General features: G+C 51.1%; 1 protein-coding gene across 1 annotated transcript in view; it reads right to left on the minus strand.

Annotated features, from left to right (window-relative positions):
* Nucleotides 1-11489, minus strand: part of SPAG17 (sperm associated antigen 17) — a 78775-nt gene that overhangs the window by 51403 nt on the left and 15883 nt on the right. Inside the window, exons 5-6 of the mRNA XM_025192457.1 lie at nucleotides 3044-3157; nucleotides 2615-2617 (exon numbers count right to left, since the gene is read on the minus strand). Coding sequence (XP_025048242.1) covers nucleotides 2615-2617; nucleotides 3044-3157 — 117 coding nt within the window. The remainder of the gene's footprint in view (nucleotides 1-2614; nucleotides 2618-3043; nucleotides 3158-11489) is intronic.

Genomic DNA, 11489 nt, shown 5'->3' on the forward strand with positions numbered 1-11489 from the left:
ATGAAAATAAAATAACTCCAGTTATTTGAGAACCCAAATTCTCTGCCACAGTACCCTTTAAGGGAGATTCCAGCCCCAGATAGGTGGTTTCTCAGTACCTGACAACTTAAGCCTGAAAATGGGGAAATTTGAGGATATCTGGAATTGGAAAGCAGGGAAAAGAATACCTTCCAGGTACACAGTAACATAACCTGAAGAATAATGGGGACTGGGAGCCAATGGACTGGACATGGTTATAAGAGGAGATGAGAAGCATCATAACAGGGTGCTGGTCACTGTGTGCTTGTGCAAAGCTTCAAGGAGACGCATATTAACTTCTGAAGAGCTGCATGTGGCTCTGGAGCCGCAGGTTGGCCACCCCTGGCCTAAAGGGTTATGCAATACATTTGCACATCTCAAAGGGAGAAGCCCAGAAGTGGTTGTAAGAGAGAGAGAGAGAGAGAGATAAAGAGAGAGTTTGGAGGCCCCAGAACCACAGGCCCAGAGTGACTGGGGACTCAGAACAAGCTGGATTCTTGTGTGGAGCTGAACACACCCAGGGAGCCAATAGACACGAGAAGTCCTGCCAAATGGTGAGACTTGCCTTTGGCCTCACATTCCTCCCTGCCTCTACTTTGAGCAGAGGCAGGACACCTCCCAAATCACATTTTTTCCAGCAAGGCATGGCAGGAGAATCAAGACCAGGGAGGTTTCTAAGTTGACTGGGGGATGACAGGACTGGCCATGATGAGACAGAGCCCCTCCACTCATGTAGGGTAAACAGGAATATTCAATTTACCTTATCTCTACTACTCAGTTTTGATATCTAATACCACTCACCCACGTTTCTGTATCCCCCCCCGATTTTGCCTTCCTTTACTGCTTCCTGAAGCCTCTTCCCTCTTCTTCTCTCTGCTTCTTTACCATAAATCTCTCCCTTTGTTGCACTGTCTCAACTTGCACATCCCAGCACTTCTTCCACACTCCTTCACATTACCTTCATTGTTCTAATAATTCAAATTTCCACCCAGGTCTGGTGTTGCTAGGCTACTTGCAAACATTCTTGACCTAGACTTCCTGCACATATGCATTACAAATTCCTTGGTTTTGGTAGGTATCATTTATGAACTCAAAACTGTAAGGCAGGGGCAGGCCAAATACAGTCTGCTGGCTATATCCAACCCACCTGGAAATTTCATTCATCTCACAGGCGGGTGCCCACCAATTAACTGTATTGGCTCAGCTGCCCCAGCTGTGCTCTGCATGGGGCTGAGCCCTGCCCACTCCTGCCCGGGCAGTGTGCTGTGCTCCCACCCCCAGCATCAGCCCCAGCCAGCATGAACAGCTTCTGGGTGTGGCTGCTGCTGCTGCAGTCCCCCCCTCCCCCAGGGAACTGCTTGACTCTCTCAACCTCCAGTAGCTCCTCCTCCTGTCATCACTGCAGTGCTGCAGGAGTGCAGGGACAGCCTGGTTCCATTGCATGGGGCTCCCCATGGCTCATGTGCAGCTTCTGGGACTCATGTGCTGCCAGTGGGAGCCCTGCACAATGGAGTTGGTGGCCTACCCACTCCCTGCCACCGCATGCATCTCCTAGGACTCCACTGGAAGTGCAGGGGAGCCCTGTGTGATGGAGCCAGGGGGGCTTGGGCCCACTCTATGCTGCCCTGGCCAAGTCCTGGGAGCTACAGATGGCAGCAGGGAGCAGGGTCAGGTGATTCGCTTCATTGTATGGGGCTCCCTTCTGGTGGTGTGCGGCTCTGACCAAGTCCCAGGAGCTGCATGTGAGCCACAGGAAGCCCCATTCCTTGCCCCCCATTACTTTCTAGGACATTTACCTCTCAAGATTTGGCTAGAGCCATGTGCTGCCAGGGGGCTCCACCTGTGTTGGCTATGAGTTTCCTGAGGGCCTGCCATCTGCTGCTGCTGCTGCCACTGGCAGGGGGAGCTGTGCACCAGAAGGGAGGTGTGGGGGAGGGCATGTGGGAGACCACACCCCCCACACCTCCCCTACACACACCTATACCCTCCCTTGCACTCTCCTCCCACACCCACACCTTCCCTCATGTCCCCACACTCACCAAACACTCCCCCAAACCCCCCCACACACATACCCACCCCCTCCCCCGCACCCACACCCTTCATAAACCCCACCCTCCACACCCTCCTGCACACCTCCCACATCCCTCAAAAACCCTGCACACAGCCACAAACACAGACACTCTCCTTACATCCCCACACACACCTAACCCCCCCCACAAACCCCACACACATACCCACATCTTCCTCCACACCCTTCCCCACATCTTCCCACATACCTAACACCCACCCACATACCTAACTTTCCCCCACAAACCCCCACCCCTCACAAACCCCATATTCCCCACCGCACACAATGCCCCACACCCTCCCCAAAACCCCACACCCAACACCCAACAAACTCCACACTCACACACACCTATATCCTCCCCACCTCCCAAGCCCCCGCAAAACCCCCACATCCACCCAGACACACCAACACCCCTCTGCACACCCTCCACACCCACATCTCCCACAAACCCCATATCCACCCACACCCCACCACACACACCCCCCAATCACACTCCACACATCCCTTCACACACAATATACAGGAGTAAGACTTTATGTTGCACTATTATGCAATTATTTCATTATACACTATGCATCAATCAGGACAAAAATATTTTTGAATTAAAATAAAAATATGTTATAGTAGATGTTTGATTTTTTGTATTTGATTTGTTTTTTTTTCTGGTTCCAAGATGGCAGCACCCTGCCCCCCCATACATACCTCTGGGGACAAGGGAGGCACTTCTGGTGGCAACGGTCAGGGGTTAGGGGTAGGACTTCTGGTCCCAACAGGGTAACCAAGGGATGGGGCACCTGTCAAGGGGCAGGGCTACCTTTTTTCAAGGGATACTGATGTATTTTGGAGATGCTGCAGGTACCAAGCACTGTTGATGCTAACAGTGGCAGAGCTATATTGCTTTTACCATATGGAGAGCATGACACTGAAAAGAAAGAATTAAATGGATGTTTTTCTCACCATAACCAATTTGAGGAGATCAGCTGCATTAACCTTCTCTTCCTTGCTTCTTGGTTCTTTAATGCTCATTTCTTGCATCTCATCTTCCTGCTTCAGGATGTTTTCTATGTACTTCTAATAGAGCAGTGGATAAAGATGTGTGAGATACAATTATCTGTTTCAAAGATGTGTACATAAAGGATACTTCCCAATATGTACTGTGTATACAGCCTCTGCAAATTTATACTGGTAACGTCTACACAAGATGCTTTCTTGTGCAGTAGACTAATCTACTGCACAGTAAAGTGTCATATATAAATGTGAGCTGAGCTACTGCACAGTAAAATAGGCTAATGTGCAGTAAATCTACTACCTGCATTTACAGGTAGTAGATTTACTGTACATTAGCGAGTGCACAGTAGTTCATGTGTAGACACTGGGAGAGTCTACAAATGTAGTGGACTACTTAAGCAAGTACTAAATGACTGTGCAGAAACTGGTGTTACTGTGCAGTTCCATCACTGCATGGTTATTTTTAGCTGTGATTCATTGCTACTGTGCAGTAGTGTTGCCATTATGGATCATGTCCAGCAATGCAACGTTGCTGTAGCAACACAGCATCTTGTGCCCACTGACTGAGAGTAAATTTGCTCCCAGTCAGCCAGACCAGCAGGGAGCCAGCCTCTTGCCAGAGGCAGAACAACATGGCTGGGAGTCCCTCCAGCCATGGCGCAGGGATGGCTTTTTAGCAGTCCTTGGCTGGCCTATAACTCCTGGTTTTATTCCTGGGGCCTGGGCCAACTGATGCCTGCCGTGGCCACTGTGTGCTGGTGTGGTGGGCATGTGCTAGTTGCAGCAGCACTGCCGAGCCCCAACCTAACCCCCAGGCCTCTACCGGCTGCTTTCTGGGCATCATTCTCCTGCGTTGAGGCCATGTGCTTGTTTCAGAAGCCCCTCAGGCCATCAAACATGAGTGGGAGAGAGACCAGGAGGACTGTGCCTTTTGGGGCAGGCTCCTCACCCTCAGAGAGAAGCACATTGACCTCCTCAAGAAGATGTCGGAGGCATAGGAGAAGGAGGCCACTGTGGTAGCCTGGGCAGTGGAAGCCAGAGGAGGACTGCCAGGTGGTGGACACCATCCTGGCCCTGACAATCACCTTTGTGCTGGTTGTCACTCAGCCCTTGTCTCTGGCCCTGCCTGACACCTGGAAGCCACCGGCCAGAGCCACTGGTCCTGATCCTGGCCCTGGCTCCAGCACTGCCTGGCAGCCACCTACAGCCCCATGCCAAGCCCCACAGTGGGCCTGGAAAGAGGTCCAGTGGCACCTGCAGAAGCCAGGGCCCCCATGCCCCTGATCCCGAGCCGGGTCCCCCAGCAGCCAGGCCACCCACCTGGATTGCTGCGCACCACTCACCTGCCTGCCATGTAGCTCCTGATGGCCTCTGCTAACTTTGGCCCCATGGAGAAGGAGAGGGAGCAGGCTGGACAGCATCTGCCCTCCCCCTGGCTAAGCCTCTGGGCCACTGGCATCACTGTGGTGTCTACACCCACAGTGGTGCTACGAGAAGCCTGGGTGCCAGGCACCTCTCCCCAGGTTCCATGCCATAGGTGCCTCCAGCCCACTGTTCCCCCCCAACACAGCACCAACCACATTCTTGTAAATAGTTTTATGGGAAATAGGCTGTTTTATTGGTAATGGGTGTTGGGGTTTGGGGTGGGGGCTGCTGTTGGGGAGGGAGTGTGTTGTTGTGGAGTGTCACAGGGCACTAGGGTGCCCTGCTCCTTTAAAGAGCTGAAACTGCTAGGGGAAGAGCACTAGCAGTGAGTTGGAAGCCCCAGCTTCTGGTTATCAGGGAAGCCAGAATGAACTAGTGACCCACACCTGTCAGTGGTCAGCTGACCGGAAAGGGCAGGGGCTGGCTCATATATAAACCCCAGGGCTGAGGCCAGCAGACAAGGGGAAGGAGCTCTCCTGGAGCAAGCAAAGGGGGAGAGGTCTGACTGTAGGTACAGCTTCTGATACTGTTGAGGGACGGAGTACCTTGGTGTGGCTTGAACAATGTTATAGCCAGGCAGCTTGAATTTATGTTACAGCCCAGGGGCTTGTGTTTTGTTTGCTGTTGTATAAGATTGGTGGTTTGGGTGAGGCTATTAGGGGAAGGAGGAGGCCTCAGAGGGGGCCCACGGCAGCGTGGGGACCCTGGCGTCAGAGAGGGCGCAGCATTTGGGAGGCACAGACCCTGGTGCCAGAGAGGGTGCCGCACTTTGCAGGGCTGTGGAGATCCCAGGCGCCAGAGAGGCGCAGAGCAGAACAGGGCTGCAGAGAGCCCAGGGAGGACAAGGGGGCCAAGTTACAACAAGGCACAGACCGGACAACATCTGTACCATCTGCGAGGCTTGGGGCGTGGTAAAGGGGTGGTTGGAACCACGCATAGCCCATAAGTCTAGGGTGCCCCAAAACACCCATTGTGACATCTATTTTGAAGTGGGATACACCAGAGGTCCAGAAACCAACAGGGGTCCAGAGAATCAATCGTGACTGTGTCCAAGAGGGCTTAAAGGCAGCCTCCCTATTAATCATTCTATCAAAGATGTGGTGGGAGAGAATAGTGTGTGCCCATCAGGCCAACTTGGCACGGTAGAGGGGTCTTGGGGAGATCATGGCCATCCTTCAGGACCCCATCCTGTGACAGGGAGGGAGGGCAGGAGGGAGAGTATTGTGGTGGATAGAAATAAAGTTTGATGATTGGAAACTGTCCAGTCTGTTTGTGGTCTTGGGGGTGCACTGTGGAATTGGGATTGCAGTCCACATGTGGACTCGTCCCCCCCAACCCTGCAATAGGGCTGCTCAGGTGCCCTGTTGAGTGGGTGGGGGAGAAGGTGGTCTGTGAGCACCTTGTGGACATGGTGCCCTGTTCACTGCTGCCAGGGGGAGGGGGAGGATGGGGAGCATCCATGGTGCACTTGCCATAGGCTCCTGTGACAGCATCCTCTGCCAAACTGCTGAGGCTGTCTCTCTGGAGACCCCTGCAAGGCTGAGCCTGTCCCCTGGATACCCCTGCCAGGTTGAGGCTGACCCCCCTAGAGATCCCTTGCACCTAAGCAGCTGTATCCAGAGCCTGCAGCTCCCCCTGGCTGCTGCAGGAGGTCGGATCAGGGCAGGAGCAGGCCTGGATCTGCTTAATCCTATAAGGAGCAAATCTGGTCCCAACAGGGTGGTAGATGCCTTCCTAGGGCTAGATTACTGCGCAGTGAGTCTAAATTGCATTAGTTGCACGTGTAGATGCATTCACTGTCAGCCTCAGGAAAGTAGGATGAAGCTCTCTTTGTCAAAAGAGCTGTTATGCTCACAAGCTCAGGTGGATGGAAAAGCAGGGACCATACTCGGGGTATGTTTACCTCCCCAACCAGCTAGACTGCTCCATGCAACAGTTATACAACTAGGAATGCTCTGCAGCTATTTTAGTTCAATTCCATGACTCTTAAACACACCACAGAAGTCTGGCAAGAGAAGAGGGTACCTTTTCTAGTCTTTGCTTTAATTTTGATATAGAATAATTTCTTACTCACTTTAATAGAGAAGTGCCCCCTAACAAAATGAGTTTCTCTCTACCTTCTCATGACTAAAGAGAGAAATCTAAAGAACTGTTCTCTAAAGAGATACATTTTGCTTGGAGTAACAACTTATGATCATGTTCTTTGCTGAATTTAACACATGCAGTTCTGGAGGAGAAGATTCTCAAAGAGTTGGTTGCTATTAGTATTCTGTCTTCACTTTTTCATACTGATCATTAAGAAACTTGTTCCTGAAACACCCAGGGAAATGGTATATTAATTTATAAGCAACTGCCATGGAATGAGCTACCTTGTGATTAACCGTATCTTTGCAAACATCTCCTCTGTGCCAATAATTGCACTGCTTCTTTCTAAATCAAGGTTGGCAAAATATGGCCCACAGGCTGGATCTGACCTGCTGAGGGATTTTGTGTGGCCCATGGTCGGTCCCTCAGTCCCACCACTGGGGTGGGTGGGGCCAGGGAGACCTTGGGATCATGGAGTGGTGACAGCACAGGTCTGGGGCAGAGCCATGATCTGCTGTCCACACAGCCCTGTGATGGGTGCAAGTTCCATGGGCGGGGCATTTGGGGGGTGGATCACAGCTCAGCCCCGGCCTCAGCCTCAGCCCTGGCCCCAGTCCCAACCACATGCTATCACTTACCCAAGATCCTGTCCCCAGCCCCGGACAGAGCTACCTGCCTGGTTGTGGCCCCATCGCATCTGCCTAGTGGACTGTCCTGTCCCTGCAGCTCCCAGCTGGTCTTCATAGAGACCCCAGGATCTCCATGTCTGGGGCTGAGCCCTGGTTCTGTGGGCAAGGATGTGCAATGAGCAGATTGACAGCATGGGGCCAGGGCAGAGCCACACTGTCCCAGGGTCCTTGGGGCTCCATGGAGACTGACTGGGAGGCGAACAGGCAGCCAGGCAGATGTTTCATAGGTTCGTAATTGTTAGGGACTGGAAGGGACCTTACAGATCATTGGGTCCAGACCCCCTGCACTTGGGCAGGAAAGACTGCTGGGATCAGATTACCCCAGAAAGATGGGCATCAAGATGCTTTTTGAAGATCGCCAGGGTGGGTGACTGAACCACCTCTGGGGGGAGCTTGTTCCAAACCCTTGGCACTCAACTTGTAAAGAAGTTTTTCCTTATGTCTAGCCTGAAGCGATCTTCAATCAGTTTGTGCCCATTATTTTTTGCCCTCCCCTGGGGGGCCTTGGTGAATAGATGCTCCACCAGGGAGGCCACATTTTCCCAACTTTACTATGAGGACTTCATGGGAGACCAGGTCAAAAGCCTTTTTGTAGTCCAAGTATATGACATCAACCTCATTTCCTCCATCCAGGTGGAGAGTTACCTGATCATAGAAGGAAATGAGGTTGGTCTGGCATGACCTGCCCATAACAAAGCCATGTTGGCTATCCTTTAGAATACTGCCTTCTGTTATCCTGTCTGTAATGGATTATTTGATAATTTTCTCCAGGATTTTACTAGGGATTGAGGTCAAATTGATTAGTCTGTAATTTCCTGGATCCTCTTTTCTCTCTTTCTTAAAGATGGGCACCACATTGGCCTTCTTCCAGTCTTCTGGGATCTCTCCCGAGCACCACAAGTCTTCAAATAACTTGGCCATAGGCAGGGGTGACTGGTGCCTCCTGCGTCTGGGGGGGCACAATCTGTGGGTAGGCTTTAGGGCGGACTAAAAGCCCCGTATGACCGGAAGTGGACGGCTCGGCAAAATGTGGACCACCATGCAGAGCCCCATGGCCAGAATTTCTGGCCTGAACACAAGTAAAGCTACATCCACCCCCCCGGGCAGGGGAGTGGGCCCAAACCTCAACCACAGCTGTTGTGGGCCCTGCAGGAGGAGCCATAGCCTCTCTGCCTGACTCTGTAGGTCCACGGTCACTTCTGGTCCAGGGGTTGGCTTAGAGGCCCCTCATAATGTGAGGCCCTAAGCTGCAGCTTTCTTAGCTTGTGCCTAAATCCCTATACTTCTGTACCAATCTCAGGGAGGGCATGTGCTCCACCGCCCCCACCCGCCCCGTGCCCTTCCTACCAGTTGCCTGTACCCATAGATTACATGATGATGTTGGCCCATTTTTTAGCACTCTTGGGTGTAGTTAATCCAGTTATGCTGACCTGTGGACATTTAACTTTTGTAGGTGCCCTCCCACAAGATCTACACCAACTATGGGATGATAGTCACCCCCACCATGACCATCTTGTATCCTGTCAAATAAGCTAACACCCTTGGATTGGTGGAACACTGATGTGAAATATTCATTCAGGAGTTCAGTTTTGTCTTGAGTGTCGGTTATCAGCCATCCCATTTCATTCATCAAGGGGCCCTATGCTTCCCTTGTTTTTTTTTTTTTCCCAACTTCCTACATATCTAAAGAAGGACTTCTTGTTGTCCTTGATTCTGGTTGCCAATTTGTACTCGGTCTGTGATTCTTGCTGTCCTGATCTGCTCCCTACAGGTGCAGGCTGTTGTTATTCCTGACTTCCATCCCTTGTAGACTTCATATTTTAATTTCAGGAGGTCCATGACTTCCCTGTTGAGCCAACCGGGTCTTGCAGCCTTTTTGCTCCCTTTCTTATGAAAAGGAATGGACTTCCTTTGAATGTTTAGGATTGCTTCCTTGAGGAATGTCCACTCACCTTGTACTCCCTTCCTTACAGGGCCATGGGCCCTCAGGGCCTTGCCAACCAATCTCCTAAATTTGTGGAAGTCAGCCTTCTTAAAATCAAGGATTTCTATCCTACTGACCAATTTCCCTGACTTACAGTAGATGGAGAAGGTGATCATCTCATGGTCATTGTCACCCAGTTTCCTTTTGACTTCCCTTCATTCCTGGTTGAGCTGTTCCTCTTGGTTTGGTGGTCTGTAATAAACTCCTATGGTCAAAACTCGTTCCCTGTTCTCTCCCCATATCTTGACCCAGAGGGTCTCATGTTGCTGTTCTTTGTTTCCAAACTTCGCTTCTAGGGAGATGTAATGTTCCTTCACATACAGAGCCCTTCTTCCCAACACAATCCCTCCTATACAGGGTGTATCCCCTTATACTCTTGGTCCAGTCATAGCTGGAGTCCCATCAGGTCTCCATGATCCATATGAGATCATATTGCTTGGTTAGTAGGAAGGCCAGTTCCTCCTGCTTGTTTCCCATGATTCTAGCATTAGTGTACAGGCAACTAAGCCTGCCACTGAAAGCCTTAGGCTTTCTGGTGAGCTGTGGAATAACCTGTCCATTGGCCTGTATCAGAGAATGCTTGCTATTGCATCCTGGGATGCTGGTTTTGAGGTTGCCATTTCTCAGGCTTGTGCTAGTAGTTGATGGCCCATCCCCTGTGATCTTATTTTAAAGCCCTATCCAGGAGGTCTGCCATTCTAGCTGAGAAAAGCTTTTTCCCCTTTGGCATGAGGTGGATGCCATCTCTTCCCAACAGGTCACAGTCCCTGAAGTGTGTGCCATGGTCAAAGAAGCCAAAGCCCTCATGGTATCACCATTGCCGGAGTCTTCTGTTTACTTCTTCTATGCATCTATCCCTCCTGTATCTGTGACCTGCAACTGGGAGGACCGAGGAGAAAACTACCTGAGGCCCCGACCCCTTGAGCCCAGCCCCTAGAGCCCTGTAGTTTCTCATGACCCAGCCAGGATTGTTCCTGGCCATGTCATTAGTGCTCACATGCATGAGGAATGTGGGGTAGTAGTTAGAAGGCTAGACAAGTTTTGGGATCTTTTCTGTCACATCCCTGATGCAAACCCCTGCTAGGCAGCAGACCTCACAGGTTAGGGGGTTGGGGTGGCAGATCACTGTCTCAGTACTCCTCAGGAGGGAGTCATCCACCACAACCACCTTGCATCTCTTCTTTGCGGGGGCTGGCTCTTTTCCTTTCTCCAAAGCCAGTGCTTCTGCTGATGATTCTGCTGGCACTATGAGAAATTCCAGGGGAGGAGTTGTAAGGAGTGACCTAGAAACCTCTACTCGAAAACGAAGCAGAAGAGAATGCTACGTGAAAAATGCCCATCTGCAATGATAAGGAGGAGACAGTCTTCGATAAAGGAGGCTTGAAAACAAAAGAAGAAGCAGAGTACTGGGTTAAAGGGCTCATTAAAATACTAAAAATCACGCCCCCAGGTGGGGAAGAAGTATGCTAATGAAACACATATGTATGTAAATGAGATACATGGCTAAAACACAGGTATAGAGACATGCTCAGTAAAGAACTCCTTGCGTCACTCACTTATAACCAATCAGCAAACAAGCACGTTTGTGAAACCTTGAAAACTCCTGTATAAAAGATGCTTAGAAGTAATAGTGGGGGGTGCTTGTTACGTGAATTATTCTGCTTGCACCTCTTATTGCTAGCAAGAAACCTTCTTTGTACTTTCACCCCTGGTATCTTTATTGGTCTTTGCATACCGGGCACGATCCCAGACTTCAGCTGGGGCTCAACAGTTTTGGCACCCCAGATGGGACTGCCTTAGATAAGGCTTTGCCCGGACTACCTGATGACCAGAGAGCCGCTCCTCTGGAACGAATGTCAGGCGCGCCCCGGGATCTCTTTTCCCGGTGAGACTTTTGCTTCAGGGGGAGCTGGATCGCTGAGGTGGCAGTAGCCTAATGGTGCAACGCCTTAGAGTGAAAGTACCAGTAACAGGCACTTGGGTGAGAGGGCAGAAAGGGCATAAGGCCTACCGTCAGTACGCCTGCCTGGGATTATCTCTGTAAGTATTCTGTCTGGCCCGAGTCCAAGACCAGTGATTTTTTTCCCCTGTGAGGACGAGGACTAAGAACAGATCTCTGGATCCCAGGTAAGTCGGACGGTCAGAACCGGGAAGGCAGCCCTGAGATGGGTACCATTAACAGTAAGGTTAGGAAATGTACCCCCCTCTCTTG

Source organism: Alligator sinensis, unplaced genomic scaffold (genome assembly GCF_000455745.1).
Source record: "Alligator sinensis unplaced genomic scaffold, ASM45574v1 scaffold101_1, whole genome shotgun sequence".
Classification (NCBI taxonomy): Eukaryota; Metazoa; Chordata; order Crocodylia; family Alligatoridae; genus Alligator; species Alligator sinensis.